We start from the raw sequence: 19,837 nt of genomic DNA on the forward strand, positions 1-19,837 counted from the left end.
AAGGGTAAAGATATTGCTCTGTTATGTAATACTAAATAGTATCGCATTATACATGTAGATATACATATATTGTTATGATAAAAGGAATATGCAAAGAACAGGACATTTAATTTTTTTTTTTTTTTGGTTATTATTAGAAGGGTAGAGTCTAATAGAGAGGGAAAAATAATGGTGACCTGTCTATTTGGACATTGTATTCATGGTAAGGGGTATCAAGCAACCATGCAACGCAAGTTCAACTTAGTCCCGTTTAGAAGTGAATTTTGATGGAATTTTTTCGAACCATTCCAAGATTGGGTCACTGTCCTTGGTATCGACATATTCACCATCCTCGATGTAGTCCACGGCAACCGTGTCGGTTAATTTAGGGTCTCTTAGACATAAGGAAAATGCAATTAATGGGACACAAAACACCAAAGCGACAATAGTTTCCAATCTTTGAACGTATTTATAAGCGTTCATCAAGGCCACCCTTTGTGGAGTACCCCATGTATAGGTTTCAATGAAAGTATATGGGGATTCGTAGGCAGCTGTGGCTAAAGCAACATCGCCCATCCTCTTCAAAATTTGTTTGTACAGAGTCTGAGTCCAAATGGCACCGGAAACCGCAGAACCAACAGCAGAACCAATTCTATAGAGTGTATAGTTCAAAGCAGTAACTGTCGCCATGTTTTCGTGCGAAACGGCAGATTGTACAGAGACGGTGACTGGGTAAGTGAACAAAGTAGTACCCACGCCCCAGACACATAATGCACCAATAATACCTGAATGCGATTGACTACCACCTCTAAAGTGGTACAATAAACCCATGGCGACCATCCATAACGAACAGCCAAACATGATGAATGGTTTTAATCTCGTGCATCTTGTTACAAGTAAAGCGAAAAATGGAGAAGCCACAGTAGAGACAAATGAAGATAATGTGGAAATTCTGGTTGCAGATTTAACAGATTCATTGACAGCAACAATCATAACTGTATACAAATAATCTGCAGCCATATAATAAATGAAATCAATCAAGAAAGAAATACCCATAGAAGACCAAACAGCCCTATCCTTGACCAACTTATATGGAAGAATTGGATCTCTAGCATATCTATATTCCCAAATCCATAAAATCGGAATCAAAACAAAACCAAGAACAAAGGGGCCAATCAGTCTTGAATCATTCCAAGTAGTCTTGACACCACCAGCCAAAGTCAGTGGGACCAAGATACAGCCTAGAGAGCAACCCATCAAGAGAACACCAATGACATCTAACATCCAAAACAATTGCTTTACGATCTTGACAAGACCATGCTCTTGGTAATAGGATTTTTGGCCCTTCAAAGCGTGCCATTCAGGAGTCTTTCTAGCTCTCCACTGCATGTGCAACATGCACAGAACGATTGGGATACATGAAAGAGGAAAGATGAAAGCCCACATACCCACATCCCAAGACCAGTTCACAATAGGATTGGCCCTGGAAGTGATGTTACCAGCAATCCATGTGTTGATGATAAAAGGCCAAGTGGGGGCAAATTGATATAGCAGTCTCCACTTTAAAGATGAAAAATCGGATAGTATAATCAGGAGAATCAAGATTACACCCACATAGCCAGCATTGTAGAAAATAGCACCTGCAGCGTATCTTTGAACATCATAAGCTTGTGATTGAATTATTGTGCCAACAACGTACAGGATAACAGCACTAATGAAAAGGTATAGCCTGCCAAATACATCAGACAACCTGGCGTAGATGATTTGTGAGGCGGCACTGACCACGGCATTGATGACGTTGATGGTAGACAGCAAAGAATGCTCACTATAGGAAGATGTGGCGTAACCAGTATAAATATAACGGATGTTACCGTCCAGCCCGTAACCGTAGCCACATATAAAAGCACTTAAAAGTAAGATTGCTTGTAAGTACCAACTGTTGTAAGCAGAGCCAATAATTTCAGTCTGCTGGATAATCAGGCTTCTGTTCTGTCTCAAGGCATCGTATTTTTCAGACAATTGTGGGAGACCATATGAGTCGGAGTTAGAATCGTTATGAGCCTCGGGATTCAACTCATGTTCCACACCCATGGAGACATGCTTCTTTTCACCACTAATATGATCGTGAGAGTTAAGAGATTCCATTGTTAGTACGTTACTATGCAGTAGTATATACTATCGTTCATTTATCTTCAAGAGGAAATAAAAGAGACGTGATTAACCAAGAACAAAAGAAAGCTATCGAATATTCTCCTTCCCCTATATACAATCTTCTCTATAATCTTTACTTCTATGCATCTTGCATCATTTCATAGCACTGCACTCGGATTTGCTTGGCTTTCTTTCTCTTTGACACCATTTTCCTAACGATAGTGCTTGCTGTATCACACCTGCTTTTATGGGTGCATTTTGATAAATTTATTAGCCTAAACAGGAAAGAAAGCAAAAAAAGCCAAGACATATGAGCCTTTCAAATAAATATAGGCACGCAAATCTCATAACAAAATAGGTCCTGAAGATGAAGGCGGATAATGATGCAATTGTCTTCTCGTTTCTGTTGCTGGATTTTCATTCGCAGGTGCATTTTTCCAGTGCTTCGTGATAGAGCTACCGGTACGCTCCATCGCGGTCACCTACAGTGTGATATTTAGAAGACTTATCATTGGCCTTGGTTCAGGTAACATGTATCATTAGTCAGCGGAAGCTATTGGTGGCAACCCTCCCCATCTTACTTGTTCGCCTTGCTTGCATATGGCTTGTAACTTATTACTATTATTGTATTGGAGTACTGCACGTTGTTCGTTCAAGGCGGATGTGCCTGCGATGAGCTCCCTCTGAAAAAGAAAATTTTTCAACTTGAACTTGACTATGCTGGCTGACTGGAGGAAAAGGTAAAAAAAGATTAAAGAACCAAACCTTGAAGCCACCACGTCGTTCTAACCACGAGCTTAGGTGTAGTATATTTTTTTCTGGATGGTCACCCAAATTGATCTACAAAACTGCTTACAATGGGCCCAAGATAATGGGGCCTTCATCGATCCAAAAATCTCTTTCAAGATTACTGAAGACGCCGGTGTTACTGCATTTGCGAACGAAAAATTCTCTCCCAGACCCGACCAAGCTCTAATTAGGGTACCCGAGACTCTGCTGATTACTTCCCAGCAGGCTTTGTCAGAATTTTCCGGGGCTGTTAATGAAAGGACCCTTTTAAATTCTGTTACACAATTGTACTTGTCAAAGTTAAAATTTGGCTCCGATGCTGTTCATCTAAAACCCTTTTATAAACCATATTTAGATGTGCTACCCTTACATCTTCCGCAACCGTATTTTTGGTCTACCGATGAAGTCATGAACTTGCGTGGTACAGATGTGTACTTAACTATGAGAGATACGTTAAACAAGCTAGTAAGGGATTGGAGGGAGCTATTCCAGGTTTTATCCATTGAACACTCTGTGCAGGATAAGCAGTTCTTGTCTTTATTCCAAGGGAGTGGCGTCTCTGCGGTAGTGCCGTTGGAACAGTTCTGCGCACACATCAATTCATGTAAACTGGAGGCTTCAGAGTGGAACTCGTTCATAGGATATCTCTGGTCGTACTGTATCTTTAACTCTAGGGCATTTCCTCGTATTATTTTAAATAGGGCCGGCACAGACAGCACTAATCTGAACGAAGGATTTTTGTATCCAATAGTAGATCTGTTAAACCATAAAAACGACGTACCAGTGAGATGGGAGATGAACGAACATAATGAACTCTGTTTTATGTCACAATCTGCCACATTTAGTGCGCAGGAGGAATTGTTTAATAATTATGGTAATATCTCTAACGAAAAATGTCTGTTGAACTACGGGTTCTGGGACTCCTCCAATAAGTACGATTTTTCCAGATTAACTTTAAAACTACCTTCCACGCTACTTAATGACTTGCCGATAGATTTGAATAAATCGGGCAATTTCGTTAGTGACGATGGAGACACTAATATTTTGCAATTTAGCTTGAAGCTTTCTGAACCACTACCTTCAAGTCTATTGGCGTTATTTGCTTACCTAAGTAAGTTGAAATCTGAGGAAAGCCCAACCGTGAGGAGCGTATTGGAGGGTATTGACCAATTAACGTCTGTGGTATCCCAGAGATTACTGTTCTACAAGAATTTTAAAATCATAACTTCTTCAACTCAAAAATTGCGTCTTCCCACTATTAAACTAATCAAACTATACTATCAAGACAATAAAAAAATTTTAAATGCCACTATTGAGAAACTGTCCGTTTTACAAAAAAAAATATTTAACGCTAACAAGGAGTTTTCGCTTTCATTCAAGACAATTTTCAAAAATGACAAAATATTCGCTAATTCTCTCTTATTGATATTTGGTGCTATAAATTACGAAGACTTAATCACAAAGGATTGTCTCAACGACGCATTGTTGCTTTGGATAGTCAAATCAATCAACGATAAAAGTAATAAACAAGATAGTTTTATTAAACAAGCGTTCAGAGAAGTTAGTGATTCAATTGTAATTGAGAAAGAAGATGTTATGGAGTTTTTACCGTTTTATAAAAAATACTTCCCTAATTTATCGGAGAGGATTCCAGAAATTTACAGCGTCGGTGATTGGGGGATAAGACAGTTCATTGTGGCGGATACCGCCATTGATAGGTTGGTTTGGATCAGGAAATCAAATAAAGAGCCTATTTTCCTAATGAAAAAGACATATGACTTGCAGGTTTAGCGTTGGTTTGTAGCCTAAGTATCTAATTTTACATATGTATATATTTACATGCAAGTTTTTTTTTCCCTTCGTTTCAATGTTCTTCATCATTGGATAACAAGCCGATAATATTATCTACGATCTTCTCCTTTTGAGGAGGAACTGCTTTGAGATCTTCGTTGTATTTGAGTTCATACAAATACATGAATGTCGACTTGTCCAGCATTTTTTTATCAATGCAATGCATATGCCCATGAAGCTCCACCTCCGACAAATCTTTCACGAAATATGTCGTTATTTGCGTCGTGAACTTCAGTAAGGTTTGGAATATTTCGGGTATGGCATTCTGCTTATCCAGAATAACAATTTTGAAGTTTGTTGATAGCGTTAATGGGCGAAGCTGGATTGGCCTATTTACACGGAATTTCTCGGCGTATATCTTTTGTTCAAAATGTAAAAGTTGGTTGGCCAATTTCTTCAACGCATTGGCAGATTGCAACGATTGTTCGTTCGCAAAACCAGGTCCTATTGTTGCATTTATTGATTCAGTGAAACCCGTCAACTCCATTAGAGTTGCCCTTAAATCATCTTGCATAAACTTGTACAAGTTTGGCTGGAAAATTCTTATCATTTTTGATTTTGTCAGTATGGTTTGCAAAATCAGTGTAATGTGTTCAAATCTCGATAAACTCGTTTCATTATTTTGAAAAATAGAAAATTGGTTCCATTTCATCTCGGAAATTACCAGGGTGGAATATGTTTGCAGATCTTGAAGAAATGAGTCGTACTTCGTCTTGTAGTTGATAAGAGAAGCCTGGTCCGCAGGTAATGTCATGGACTCGGCCTCTTGATATTGCTTCCATATGTATGAATCCCAAACATTCCAATTGAAACGGAAAGAAGGCACGTTATTGTCATTAGAGAAGTCACGTATACTCTTCTTATTACGCTGTAAAATGGTAAATATATTGTAGAGGATGAAATTTTTGCAAAATTCAGTCCTCAATTGCCGGATGGAGAAGTCATTGGATAATATTGTGGCCCTCAAAATGTCTCCAGGACATGTTCTGTCTTTGTTTGTCTGTTTGCTCCACAGTGTCTTATGGCTAACCGATCTTTCCAGAAGCTGTTTCAAAGTGACGGCATTGCCATCAGCGGCTCGACTTGTAGCACCCTTTGCATCCACATAAAATGGCTCACCCTTTTCATTCTCCAGTAGTCGACCGGCATTAGCCTTATCGGTACGCTTTCGTTCATTCAAGTTACAAAGTGGCGAGATTATCTTGGTTTTCAATTTATCTACCTCGGTAACGAAGAAAGCTCTGTGTTTAACTACAAAGTAGGGGAAAATACCAATACCATCGAATTCTCCAATCGTCGCATCATCGCCAACCTGGAAAAGAGGCAAAGGCTTCGCGTTAGCAGGATTGACAAACATGGGTACCTCTCCATTATTTTGCTTCAACAATCTATCATAAGTGTTCTTCTTAACCCCTATTCCTCTACAGAAGTTCGAAAATATAGATTTGGGCCAAACTACACGTTGTAGTTTCAACTGATCATCCCTGGATCGTACCTCTATTAATTGTTGCCATTCAAAAGATGGCTTGAAATTATTATCCATTTCGCTCAGCAGGTTTTCGTAAAGACTCAGAGGATGGTCAAAGATAGGTGCGATCTGTTCCCAGTGTTGGATCCTCTTCTTTGAAGATTTTTCCACCAAGTCTGTTCTAACGATCTTGAATACGTGGTCACGAGGGGCATTTATATCTCGTAGTAGCATTTTCTGCAAGTCCATAAGCGAGGCATTGTACAGTTTCCCCTCAAGATCACAATATTCATAACTTAGATTCGCTTTCTTAAAGGCTTGCTTACAACGAGGGAACACCTGATGTGTGATATTTTCCATATTGAACTTATATCTGTAACGAGAGGAACTACCTTGTCGCCTCAGCGACACCATGAACAATGTTTGCCAATTCACCATTCCGCGCACTTTAAAACAATCTAGTCTCGGACTTTCTCTTCAGTACGCTTTCTCGGTTCTTCGAGAGAAGCCTTTATGATCCGTTCATTTGAACATAGCTTGTCACCATTTATTCAATTGAACTTTTGCTAAACACACCCATACACCCTAACCTAGGATTGTCTTCGGCGGCAAATGCCTCTCTCTTTTGTTTTATCATTTCTTTTCCACCTTTAGTTTTCCCAACTTTACCTCTTATCTTACTATCAACACATCGGCCATTATTTTGGCAATAAAATTCACTCATGGTAAGGGCGTGTGCTAAGCACAGAAGAGCTATGACATACACCTCCATGTGACATTTCCTGCTTTACTTTTACATAATATATAAGATAATCGCATATGCAAACAGTCAAATATTTTTCTGCGATTGATGCGAAGGCCAAAAATTCATTTCTCTTGGTGCCACAATTTCTTTGGTGCAAAGTGTTGATAATGTAAATACAGGTAGAAATGGTGGAACTTTCCTCTAGTATGCTCACAGTTTGCATTAAATAAAGATCACGCGACTCTTGCCGGAAAAAAACTGTGGCGCCGCTGCTTATAAATGACAAATCAATCATATAGATTAAAGGCCTGCCTGAGTCAAGGGGCGAACAATACACATATAAAGACAAGGATGCTTATCGATGATCTGTATTTCGTTTGCAGTCAAAGGTGCTAAGGCAAACGTAGACGTAAGTGCTCAAAGAAGTCAAAAATGGAACCACTGCTCTTTAATAGTGGGAAAGCAAATCCCTCACAAGATGTTTTTATAGATGTGGAAGTTGGCGATATTACCACAAAATATGGTTCTACAAATACTGGATCATTCAGTTCGATGGATACGGTGGAAGCGCAGGCGATAAAAGCAGAGACGGCGAGATTCATGGAAGTTCCTCAGGGAAGGCATTTAGGTGTGTTTTCTACGGTTGTGTTATTTGTTTCGAGGATAGTGGGATCAGGCATATTTGCAGTTCCCAGTGTGATTTTACTGAATACAGGCGGTAATAAGCTGATATATTTTGCGATTTGGGTTTTCAGCGCTGTGATTGCGTTTGCAGGATTATATCTTTTTCTAGAATTTGGTTCATGGATACCGAAATCTGGCGGACGTAAAAACTTCCTCGAACGTAGTTTTGAAAGGCCCAAATTATTGATTAGTGTGGTGTTTTCCTGCTACAGCGTTTTAACCGGGTATGCATTAACAGGTTCTATTGTCTTTGGCAAATACGTGTTGAGCGCATTTGGGGTGACGGATGACTCGTGGTCCAAGTACATTAGCATATCATTTATAGTCCTCGCAGTTCTTATTCACGGTGTCTCTGTAAGACACGGAGTGTTCATACAAAATGCTCTTGGTGGTTTGAAGTTGATAATGATTGTTTTAATGTGCTTCGCTGGGCTGTACACCCTACTCTTTTATAAAAGCACCAGTCAAGTTGCTTGGGACCTACCCGTAACCCAAGTCGAGAAGGATTCTTTTCTATCAGTGTCCTCTATTGCTACTGCCTTTATTAGCTCATTCTTTTGTTTTTCTGGTTGGGATACAGTTCACACGGTTACATCAGAAATTAAGAATCCGGTTAAAACATTGAAAGTGTCAGGTCCTTTATCGTTGATAATTTGTTTCGTCTGTTACACAATGATGAACGTAGCATACTTAAAAGTTTTGACATATGAGGAAATTGTTAATGCGGGGCCCCTTGTTGGTTCGGTGTTGTTTACCAAGCTTTTCGGACCTCAAGTTGGTGGTAAATTCATTTCTTTTTCCATTGCCATTTCTGCAGCATCTAATATTCTAGTTGTCATTTATGGTATATCAAGAGTTAACCAAGAGATTTTTAAAGAAGGTTATTTACCGTTCAGTGCACATATGTCCAAAAATTGGCCATTCGATGCACCTTTACCATCCATTTCTTTATGTGGCTTTATAACTATTGCTTGGATATTGATTTTACCCAAAGAGGGCGAATCCTTCAATTATCTAGTATCAATGGATGGTTATGGCAACCAGTTTTTCTTATTATTGGTTGCTATTGGCCTCTTTATTTGGAGATTCAAACATAAACACGAAACGCCAGAGATTCGTGCACCTACGTTTGGCGTTTTAGCCATTATTGCGTTGTCATTGTATATGTTGGTGGCTCCATTTTTGGCCGATGCTAGTCTAAACAGAGTTGGATTCTTACCACCCTACCAAATTATGTCATTATTAGTGATACTTGCATGCTTCTTTTTCTGGTTAGTTAAATTCGTTTTACTACCCAAATTCTTCCATTATAAACTTCTACCCAAAATTACTTATTTGCGCGATGGGCTCGTTGTCACTGAATGGGTAAAAAAGCCATCTTTGTATTAGTTTTTCGTTCCTATATAAATCTTATAGACCACTATTGCATTTCCAATAAATAATATTCATCATTATCTTTTAAAAAGAATAAAACCTTTGACTATTTTACTCATCTCTTACTTGATTGCTTGGATATTTGTTTCAAAAGTTCCAGATCCCCGCTGTCGCGACACATACTATAAAATATACTCCGTTCATTTTTCAACAGTTCATAGGGGCGATCATATTCTTTTACCTCACCTGCATCCATCACAAGTATTCTATCGTAATCGATAACTGATCTCAAACGATGTGCGATAGTGAGAATTGTGCTTTTATTGAACTCGCTTCTTATAATACCCTGAATTAGATGGTCAGAATCGTAATCAATGGAGGAAGTAGCCTCATCTAACAGTATGATTTTGGGCTCGCGCAACAATGATCGTGCAATGAAAAGTAATTGTCTTTCACCTTGGGAGAGGTTTAGGCCGCCTTCAGCTATTTCAGTTCGAAGATTTAAAAATTTATTATGAGAGGCACCAAAGTTTTCCTTCAAGTTAAACGCATCTTCAAATTCACGTGAAGAAATTAAATTTACTTGTGAAAGCACCTTTAATATTTTTCTTTCGTCATATTCATCATATGGGTCAACATTACTTTTAATTGTTCCTGTAAATAGAATAGGGTCCTGGGGAATGATAGTAATGGAACGACGTAAAGTCACTAGATCAATTCTACTTATATCATGGCCATCTATTTTGATACATCCGGTTATTGGTTCTAGTAATCTAAATAAGGCCGTAATTATGGTAGATTTGCCTGCGCCAGTTCTTCCGACAATTCCAACCTTACTTTGAGGATCCACTTTGAAGCTAACGTTTTTTATGACTGGAGGTAAGTTTGATGCGTAACGTAATGATAAGTTCTCAACTTCAATTTTACCATCTTTTGGCCACGACTCATTAAGGAGTTGAATACGGTCTTCATCATGGTCAAAATAGTTCTCCTGCTCAATGCTAGAATATTCTTTTAGTCTTTCAACAGAGTTCATGTTCATTTCAAATGTTGAGTACAGTCGAACTAGCCACAATGCGCCATCTGTAAACAAAATGGCATATGTCAAAGAAATACCGGCAAGACTAGAGTCAATATTTCCAATATTAAGTAGAATAAAAGAGCCTGATGCTAAAACGATGAATGCACCAATCATGTCAACCCTAAAAGCAAACCATTTAACAGTAACTGATAAATAAAAGAAAGCTGTGTTATTTTGGTCAATTTTGTTCATATTTTCCAAAATGAACCTCCTCTCGTCACCAAAAGCACGGATTGTGCAAACGCCTACCAAGGTCTCTGAGAAATGCTGGAAAATGGGAGATTTTGTTATTGAATCAATCCTTTTTAATTCTCTACTAGCCGTTAAATACCAATTTCCCACGAAATAATATAAAACGAAAACGATAATGGCGACTATCAAAAAGCGAGGAGTTATTACAGTAATGAGAATTATAATTGATGCACATTGAATAAGGCAAAATATAGTCACTTCTAAATATGGAATTAATTCTTGATCAATACCTTCAATGTCCTTTGAAAGGCGATTCATGATTCTACCGACTGGCGTCACGTCAAAAAATCTTATTTTGGCGTGTAGAACTAGATCTAGTAGGTTATTAAAGATCTTCCTGGAGGCACGCATACCGGACAGAAACGTCATCATAGTTTTAATGCCACCTAATAGTGCCTGAATGATACCGATGGCAAAATATACACTAAGATAATAAAAAGCTGTGTGTTTATTCTTCGAAGAGTCAAGTTCTTCCAAAGTTATTGCTTTTAAAGGCAGTGTGTCGGTAGTAAAACCGGAAGCGTCTATTTGTATCCTGGCATCGTTGACCCAGTGTCGTATCCACCAAGATTGGCTGATGAACAACATTTGAGTTGTGATATAAAGTGTGAACAAGGCCGTTAAAGCTTTGTAACCTCCAAAAAATTTCAGGTACCATTTGTAAACATCAAGGCCTATGGCACCATTTGATTTTCGTTCCTCTTCTATTAGCTGACCATTATCAACCAAATCTGAATCAAATTTTATGCCTGCGGTAACGGGCTTAGTTTTCTGGGAGTCGTTTTCTCTGTTACCTTTTGATCTATTAGCGCTCTTTTCATTAATGTTGTCTTGGCAGGACAATTGAGCATTTTTTTCTTTGAAAAGCCCTTTCTTCTGCAGTTCCATAATAGTGCCTTGATTCTTCACTTTCCCGTCTTCTAATACAACTGCAAAATGTGCACTTTTAAGGGCTAATGAAAAATTGTGCGTGACTAAAATACAGGTTCTGTTTTTCATCAGTGGTCCTGTGATACAATTTTCATAGATCCATACGGCAGTGTGTGAGTCCACAGCACTCAAGCAATCATCTAGCAAGACATGCTTAGCATTCGAATAAACAGCTCTGGCCAAAGAAATCCTCTGTTTCTGTCCTCCTGATAACGTTATACCCTTTTCACCAATTTCTGTTAGGTCACCAGCTGGTAAAATTTTCAAGTCCCTCTTCAGCCCACATGCATCAATTACCTTTTTGTACCTACTTTCATCATAGGAGCCATCAAAGATAATATTGTTTTTTACTGTGTCATTTAATAGCCACGCACTTTGTGAGCAGTATGCGAAGGAATTGGTTAAACCCTCGCGATCAGGAATCAAATCATGTCTTGGTTCTAAACCTGGAACAATGATAGAGCCACTAAGTAAATCTAGTTCACCCAGTAAACCCATTAGCAATGCACTTTTACCAGAACCTGTCGAACCCAAAACCAAATTTAAGTTGCCAATTTGAAATTTAATATTCAATTCACATAACTTGAATGCATTTATGCCACTGTCGTTTTCATTCCAGACTAAAGTTGCATTTTTGAATTCAATTTTATCTTTATCTGGAGATATGGTTAGTTGATTATATTTTTCTGTATCACCTTCGTTTAAAAATTCGGTTATTCTTTTTAGAGAGACTTTCGATTGATTCATGAAACTTAGCATATTTGATAATTGATCCAAGGGTGTCTTCAATAAAGTGAAGAGGGACAAAGTAGTGAAAGCAAGAGGGGCATTCAATTCTTGTTGTTGGACGAATATATAAATGGCGAAGGTAACACCAGTTACCAATGTTGGGGTCACAAACCACAGAAAAGAAGTTACAGACCACAGTAAGGATTTTTTTAATAAGAATCCCAATTCCTTTTGCCTTAACGATTTAATTTCATTTAAAATATTATTTTCCCAAGCAAAATATTTAACGATTCTCATGTTCTGTAAACACTCGTTCAATTTGGCGATTCTTTGATCGGTGCATTGTAGTGCTCGCTTTTGAAACTTGCCTAACAAATCAGCTAACAAAAAATTTAATGGGAACATCATTAAGATTATTAAGATACCTGCAAAAGCAGAAACACCTAGGAATTTGAAAAGTAGCCCTATAATAATTATTACCATAATTATTGCTTGTACTGTCATATAAAGGTAGTTTGATATTTCAGATACCTTGAATGAGTCAATGGAAATTAAATTAATAATGGTACCGAGATTTGCAGAGACATTATCTGCATCATGATTGGTTTTTGGTGATGCAAACAACTTCCTACGTAAGCCTTTTGTATAAATTTCTCCTATAAGTACGGCTCTTGTTCTCAAACAAATCTTATCAGAAATAAATTGTCCTTGTGAATTACAAATTGCTACTGTTAACCTACAAATGAACATAGCAATAATATAAAGCCACGCAAGGTTCATACATGATGAGGAACGGTTTGTATTATCCACAATTTCTAGGAATTTTTTCATTAGGATAGTGGGAAAAAGGTTTACAAAACTGTTTGCTGAAACCCATAACATTTCAACGATCAAATATGTTTTAAAAGATTTGAAAAGTGATACTGTCAAACTATTAGCATTGTTGTCATTACTGGTAAACCTTTTCAGAACAAAAATGCAATAATCTTCCATTGATAAGCCCCAAATATCTTTTAATTTAATAGTGTTCTTTTGAGCCTGCCATATGAAATCGGTAATCCAACTCCAAGTAATACAGCTCAAAATAGAGGATGTGTGTTCCCTTGAAGGAGACGCATGATTGTCCCTTATGTAGATGATGGAGGAGCCGTCTTTTAGCGGTGAAGTAAGTAGTATTAACTGTAAAATTGAAGTAATTACAAATTCAGAGATGTAGAAAATTCGTGAGGGTACGTCATTGATATTCCCAATATATACTGAACGTAGTGTGATCCAGGTAGACAACCAAATGGCAGTGTAAGCAGTAAAACAGATGACCCAAAGATCCATTGCATGTTTATGAACTCTTAAGATACTTAGGGAAAGTAGTATCAGCCAGAATACTAGTAAAACTGTAACATCTCTGCTCGTTAATTCAATACTAATATTTGCTACTCTTAAAAAGAAAAGGCCAATTACTTGCAAAGATACCAACACAATTTCGAAAGACTTTCTTAAGTGGTCACCAGTAGATGGTTTATTAAATGTTAGCCCACCACCATTTCTAGCATCGATTTCCCTGACATTTATATCCCTTATATTAAAGTGTCTAAGTTGCAAAATTTTTCCTTGATTCCTGACATTAACGTAGTTATTTTGCGTACCTGAGTTTAGTAGAAGCCTTTCTACACTATCATCTTCTTTTCTCTCTTCTTGTGCGCCAAAAAGATACTCCTTCACTAAATCGGACTCAATTAGCCTCTCACTGCGAGATGAACCATAGTGATAAAGCCCAAAAATTCCAATTGAGGCTATAATAGCTAGTGGTAAATAATAGTTCAATAGCTGAGTTCTTCCGAAACGGGTAAAATCGTCAACTTCCCAAAACGAATCATTATTTCGGATAACAGAGGTATCCGTTGTCATTCTCCGAGGTGGCAGTTCATTAATATCGCTGTATGAATAAAATAGAGGTGAGAGCTATCGATTTGACATTTCATATATATATGTGGAGGTTTTTTTCCAATACAAAAATAGCAATTCACAAGGCACTTATTTATTGGTTCTAAAAACTGCACCCCTTTCGGAACATTATTACGCAATTCTTCGCAGTATTAAAAGCAAATCTTGTCATAGAAGTTAAAATGGTGTCATTGACAAAAAGTTATACAGGAAAGTGTTATAAATAAAACAGCGGTGTTTTATTTTTACATATCATATATAGGTATACACGCATATATAAATATACATATTTCTTTTGCAGGGAAAGGTGAACAAAAAATACAAAACTCTAGCAAAAACTCAAGTTAAAAATTGGGATGGGGGATAAGAAATAATCATTCTTCCTTTTCTTCAGAACCAGTTTCTTGCTCAACCTCTTCTTCATCATTCTCTGGTCTAATAACAGCAACGTCTACAGTTAACTCCCTGTCGCCGAAAACCTTGCCTTTAAATTCTTCAGCTTTAGCTTCAATATCGACGTTTTCACCATCGAAAGTGACGAATGCCATACCTCTATTAGCAGAATCGGATGTGAAGATTCTGCCAGTGTGTTGATCTCTCATTTTTCTCATTGGTAAAGAGATGGAGTCGGCGTTAGTACCGAAAAATTCAGCGACTTCCTCTTTGGTAGCTTTGAATGGGACGTTGTTGATATATAAGGTATCTTTTGATCTTTCCATTTGGTCTAATGGAATTTTTTCCCTTTTTTGCCCATTAAAACCACCTCTGGCACCACCTCTACCCCTGAAGTTCCCTCTGCCTCTGAAACCTCCTCTGAATCCGCCTCTGAAGCCGCCTCTGAATCCGCCTCTGCCTCTGAAACCGCCTCTGCCTCTGAAGCCTCCTCTCTGCATCTGGCCGGGAGTTCTTGCTCTCTTAATATGAATTTCTCTGTCCTTAACCACTTTCGTGTCGTACTTCTCCTTGATATCATCGAAGTCAATTTTGCTTGGGAACTTAACCAGAGCGTGTTTACTAGCTGGAATATGACCGTCGGTGTGTTCCTTAACTGGGATCTCTACGCTGACTTCATCCCCGAATTCCTCCACAAACAGTTGCTTCAAGTCGTCTTCGGCACATTCGTGAGCAACGTTGCCAATAAAGATTGTATCCTCAGGGTCAATTACTGTCTTATGAGTAGGGGCCCTAGGTTGTTGTTCGGAGTCGTTGATGCTCAAGTTGTTTACGGCATTAGTAGCTTCTTCAATTTCAGTAGACATATTTTTCTTCGTTTGAGGGATTTTCTTCTTTCTTTTGGGGGAAACTTCTTCTCTCTATGTAGTGATAACTCAGTAACTTCCTTTAGATTTGCAGAATGATTATTTTGAGTCCAATTGCGTATCCTTTAGACCACAACCTATAACACTCAGGGTGGCTAAATTAGAAAATTTTTATTCTGGTTTTCGACTAGTTTTGCCCCTTCCCTTTGGCGACGCGTCACCTGGGACGGGAATTTTAAGATAATAAAGAGTAAATTCATACAAATTTTGAAATATTCAGCGACAGCAGTGACTCTAAAAATACTATTCTATTAGTTAAAATTACAATAATTGGCTGGACTATAGGTCCTTGTACAGGTTAGAACAAAGGGGGCTTCTTGGGGCAAAACTGGATGTACTAATATTCTCCGTTCGATGATATAATTGGTAAATTTGCGATTTACCAATAATTTGATTGCAAAAACTATGTACTTGAGATCTTTATATAGTGCCTGCGTTGCCTTAGCCTTAGTTTAATAAGGTTTGCTATACAAAATGCAATGCAGCCACCTGTTGAAGTAGTACGTTGACTCTTAGCGTGTGGCCCTCGGTCTTCATAATTGTAATGGACGTCTGCTGACGACATTCCTAGTAACATTACATTTATTCTTGACTCGGCCAATGATGGTGCGAGGTTCAAACATCGTTGAAAATTCCAACATCCGAAGACTAACTGCGTACTGACTTCAAGATTGTCAGTCACAGGTAATACAAAGGGGAACGTGGATTTAAATTCGCCCCCAGCATCAATCAACAATGGCAACATTTATTTACAACGGTGATTACTTCTGTAACTTTGTCTCAAAACCATGGTTTTCGCTCACTTCAATGGCACAATCATATCGCTTTTGGATGTTAGTTAATGACCTTTTTGACCTAGATACAAAAAATCTTGGATGCGATCAACATAGTTCAGGTAATCCAAAACTACTAAGGCATGCAAAAAATTTGTGATGTTCAAAACAAGTCGATATGATTTTCCTATAATGAGGTACTTCCCATGGTCCAAGTATCAAAGCTTCAACAAAGTAACCACCTTAAAAGGTTATTTAAGGTCATTATTATATTAAAACGTTTGAAAATTAATAATATTATTATTAAAAAATAAAATTTTTATGCAAACTCAAATTTTGTTTCGATCTAAGCGGATTCAGAGGTTTTAGCTTTCTTGTCCATTTTGGCTTGAGCCTTGTTACCAAGGATACCACCACCCCAGTGCTTCTTGACTTCATCGTATTTGTCAGCGAAGTTAGCGTCAATGGTGGAAACCAACTTAGCCAAAGCGGCTTCGTCTTCGGCTCTGACTTCAGTCAAAGCGGCAACAGCGGAGGTCTTTTGGTTGACTAAGGTACCCAATCTAGCCTTGCCCTTGACGATAGCGTATGGGACACCCATCTTCTTACACAGAGCAGGTAAGAAAACAACCAATTCAATTGGGTCAACGTCGTTAGCAATCAAAACTAACTTAGCCTTCTTGTTTTCAATCAAGGCAACAACGTGGTTCAAACCGTATTTGACAGCGTATGGCTTTGGAGAAGCGTCTTGTTTGGACTTACCTTCAGCAACGGCGGCAGCTTCTTTGGTTAATCTTTCCTTCTTTTCAGCAGCAGTTTCTGGTCTGTACTTGTTGAACAACTTGAAGGTTTCTGCAGCGGTGTTTCTGTCCAAAGTGTATTGGAATTGAGCAATAGTTGGAGGAACCTTCAATCTGATGGACAAGATCTTCTTTTGTCTTTGCAATCTGACGTATTCTGGCCATTTGACGTATCTGGACAAGTTTCTCTTTGGCTGGACAGCTTGACCAATACCAAAGTTCTTTGGAGTAGAGTGAGTCAATGGGTTCTTAGCCTTGTTAGACTTGGTGGACTTAGCACCAAATGGAGCTGGAGCGACTTTCTTTCCTGGGGCCATTATTCTTTAGTTGTCTGGGGATAGTGTAGTCAAAAATAAACAACGTACAATGTCAATCAGAAAAACAATATTCAACGGATCCACACTACTTCACCTTTATAAACAATTCAGCGATCATGTTTTGCGTCCGTTTTTTGCTTCCTATTCGTTTGCGTCCGTTTTTTTTTTTTTTTCAAGCAATGAAAAAAAGATGAAGGATGAAAGAATATCGAATGGTCGGAACATGTTTGGGTTTCACCCTTACCTTTTCAGTACTGCAGTCATTTAAACAGTATATATAACACATGGCTGATAAGAATATGAAATTATTGAAATTACATTATTATTAATAGAAGAGTGATAAAGGTTAATGTTATTACTGCAAGTTTTCTAGAACCTGTTCGTGCTCGCCTTCTATGTCCTTCAGCCAACCTTTGGATCTTTCCACGGCGACTTCCCAATACTTCCAATGCTTTCTTCTTTCAGAGTCATCGGATTGGCTTCTAAATATCTTAAGGTTTGGATGAGCTTCTGATGATATTTGTTCGTTTTTCTCTATTCCGTTGTAGAAGACCCATTTCTTGACATCGTGCAGGTCCTTCCATAATGGACGCACTTTCGAGTCTTTGAAGGCCATGTTGGCCGCAATGGCTGCTCCCAAAGCGGTACATTCTGCTGTGGGAGATCTTCTAACTTTGACACAGGGTCCTAATATGTCTGCTTGAATTTGCATGACTTCATTGGACCTTGACATCCCACCATCTACTGCCAGAACCGACAGCGGCGACTTTTCATATGTGACGTCGGAAATTTCCTCTAAAAAGTCTCTGTCTTTGGAACCTTCACCAAACGCGTCAGAACTCATTGCTTTCAAGATGGCCCTGGCTTGAAAGCAAACACCCTCCACGGCAGCTCTGGCGATGTGAGAGGCAGTAGTGAATTGAGACATGCCCATTATGGTTGCTCTAGCATCAGGGTCCCAGTATGGAGCGAATAGGCCACTAAATGCAGGGACGAAAACTACACCACCAGAATCGGGCACCGTAGATGCAATGGGTCCAACGTCCTCTGACTTATCGATTAGTCGTAAATTATCACGTAGCCATTGGACCACAGCACCAGCTACAGCGACAGAACCCTCTAAGGCAAAATGAGGCTTGCTCAATTCTGGTTTTTGGCCACCATACTCCTGTAAGTACGGGAACCAAAATGCTAGAGTCGTCAAGGCGCCATGTTGGGAGATCAATTTTTTGGTCCCCGTATTGTACAGTAAAAAGCAACCAGTGCCATAGGTACATTTTGCAGCACCAGGTTTGTAGGCGAGCTGGCCCACCATGGATGCGCTTTGGTCGCCCAGACAGCCTTGTATGGGTAGGTTGCTCTTGACTAGATCTCGTAGTGCCGTTTTTGGCAAATCGTGCAGCTTGTCCATTATCCAATCAGGAATACCAAAGTCACCGTAGTATTGAGATGAGGACACAATTTCGGGCATGTGAATTAGGTTACCATCGATACCCCAAAACTCCAGCAACTCGCTGTCATATTTCAAAGTCGAAAGGTTCATGAAGCCTGTTCTGGAAGCGTTGGTTACATCAGAAACGAACGCCTTTTGTTTCGTCAATTGGTAAATCAGCCATGTGTCCACCGTACCAAACATCAGATCGTTCTCCTCGTACGCCTTGGTACACAGAGGCTCATTGTCCAGGAACCAGCGAAGTTTGGAGCAGGAGAAATACGTGGAGAGCAATGGCAACCCAGTCTTTTGTCTCAGTTGAAGTTGTCTATCAACGCTGGTGTTTTGCCATTTGTCTCTGACAATTTTGATCGTCCTGGTGTCGTTCCAGACAATACCGTAGTTAACAATTGGTTTGCCGGAGCGGCGAGACCACAGAATTGTGGTTTCTCTCATATTTGCTATGCCCATGCACGTTACTTTGTAAGGGGGGAGTTTATTAGCTACTCGTTCGCTGTTTATGGTTTCCAGCGACAGTAAACTCGAGGCAAGGCACTGAATAACGTTTACCAGTAATTTTTGCGGATGGCACTCAACCCAGCCCGGCTTTGGAAACTTCAACGTGGGCTCGTTGTGAAAGTCCAAGTCCAACTCCTCAATTTTTAGGAACTTTGTTTCTTGGATGGCATAGCCTTCTGCAGAAAAGATGGGCTTGCCGTTAGTTTTGGTGTCGCTGGCCTTTGGAGTTTCGCGAGCAGGAGCTGTAGAGGGTCTTCTTAGGCCAGATACTCCAATTTTGCCCTTTGAAGCTGAAGTTGAATATTCGATCTGGTGTTTCGAAACATCTTGGCCCCATCTGTTGAATAGAATGCACCTGGATGAGGTGGTCCCTACATCAATACTGGCGATAAGTGGGACGTAATTACTGTGTAAATCTTCCATAATTTTAGACATACGGCTTTGTTCTTGCGTTAAATCACTGCAAAGGCGCCGGCTTGATCGGAATATGTAACGTTTGGAGGATGCTACAAGACGGAAGAAGGAGGGAAACATAGAACTGTTTGTATAGTTCCGGTCATAACTCAAATTGCTTGCTATATTTTATATGGTTCGAGAACAGGGCATCCCCCCCACATTCTAATACACTTTGTCCGTACTAAAACTCTTGGCTGTATTTTTTCCTTTCCTTTCCTTTTTTTTTCAATTTTTGTCAATGCAGTCA

At 39.0% G+C, this 19,837-nt stretch overlaps 8 protein-coding genes across 8 annotated transcripts; 2 read left to right on the plus strand and 6 right to left on the minus strand.

Moving 5' to 3' along the window:
- Positions 1–240: 240 nt before the first annotated feature.
- ARN1 (siderophore transporter) lies at positions 241–2,124 on the minus strand (the record flags this gene model as incomplete). Its single annotated transcript, XM_033910740.1, has 1 exon — positions 241–2,124. One exon carries the CDS (start codon positions 2,122–2,124, stop codon positions 241–243), a length of 1,884 nt encoding a protein of 627 aa, XP_033766631.1.
- An 828-nt stretch (positions 2,125–2,952) lies between these two features.
- EFM1 (protein-lysine N-methyltransferase) lies at positions 2,953–4,710 on the plus strand (the record flags this gene model as incomplete). Its single annotated transcript, XM_033910741.1, has 1 exon — positions 2,953–4,710. The coding sequence occupies one exon, from the start codon at positions 2,953–2,955 to the stop codon at positions 4,708–4,710; it is 1,758 nt and encodes a 585-aa protein (XP_033766632.1).
- A 73-nt stretch (positions 4,711–4,783) lies between these two features.
- On the minus strand, positions 4,784–6,676 carry CBP2 (Cbp2p; the record flags this gene model as incomplete). Its single annotated transcript, XM_033910742.1, has 1 exon — positions 4,784–6,676. The coding sequence occupies one exon, from the start codon at positions 6,674–6,676 to the stop codon at positions 4,784–4,786; it is 1,893 nt and encodes a 630-aa protein (XP_033766633.1).
- Positions 6,677–7,415: 739 nt separating this feature from the next.
- MUP3 (Mup3p) lies at positions 7,416–9,056 on the plus strand (the record flags this gene model as incomplete). Its single annotated transcript, XM_033910743.1, has 1 exon — positions 7,416–9,056. The coding sequence occupies one exon, from the start codon at positions 7,416–7,418 to the stop codon at positions 9,054–9,056; it is 1,641 nt and encodes a 546-aa protein (XP_033766634.1).
- A 100-nt stretch (positions 9,057–9,156) lies between these two features.
- On the minus strand, positions 9,157–13,938 carry VMR1 (putative ATP-binding cassette multidrug transporter VMR1; the record flags this gene model as incomplete). Its single annotated transcript, XM_033910744.1, has 1 exon — positions 9,157–13,938. One exon carries the CDS (start codon positions 13,936–13,938, stop codon positions 9,157–9,159), a length of 4,782 nt encoding a protein of 1,593 aa, XP_033766635.1.
- A 410-nt stretch (positions 13,939–14,348) lies between these two features.
- SBP1 (Sbp1p) lies at positions 14,349–15,233 on the minus strand (the record flags this gene model as incomplete). The annotated part of the gene is made up of 1 exon (XM_033910745.1): positions 14,349–15,233. The coding sequence occupies one exon, from the start codon at positions 15,231–15,233 to the stop codon at positions 14,349–14,351; it is 885 nt and encodes a 294-aa protein (XP_033766636.1).
- A 1,179-nt stretch (positions 15,234–16,412) lies between these two features.
- On the minus strand, positions 16,413–17,183 carry RPL8A (60S ribosomal protein eL8; the record flags this gene model as incomplete). The annotated part of the gene is made up of 1 exon (XM_033910746.1): positions 16,413–17,183. The coding sequence occupies one exon, from the start codon at positions 17,181–17,183 to the stop codon at positions 16,413–16,415; it is 771 nt and encodes a 256-aa protein (XP_033766637.1).
- Positions 17,184–17,538: 355 nt separating this feature from the next.
- Positions 17,539–19,668, minus strand: GUT1 (glycerol kinase; the record flags this gene model as incomplete). Its single annotated transcript, XM_033910747.1, has 1 exon — positions 17,539–19,668. One exon carries the CDS (start codon positions 19,666–19,668, stop codon positions 17,539–17,541), a length of 2,130 nt encoding a protein of 709 aa, XP_033766638.1.
- Between the last annotated feature and the right edge of the window lie 169 nt (positions 19,669–19,837).

The sequence above is a fragment of the Saccharomyces paradoxus genome, chromosome VIII (genome assembly GCF_002079055.1).
Source record: "Saccharomyces paradoxus chromosome VIII, complete sequence".
Lineage (NCBI taxonomy): Eukaryota > Fungi > Ascomycota > Saccharomycetes > Saccharomycetales > Saccharomycetaceae > Saccharomyces > Saccharomyces paradoxus.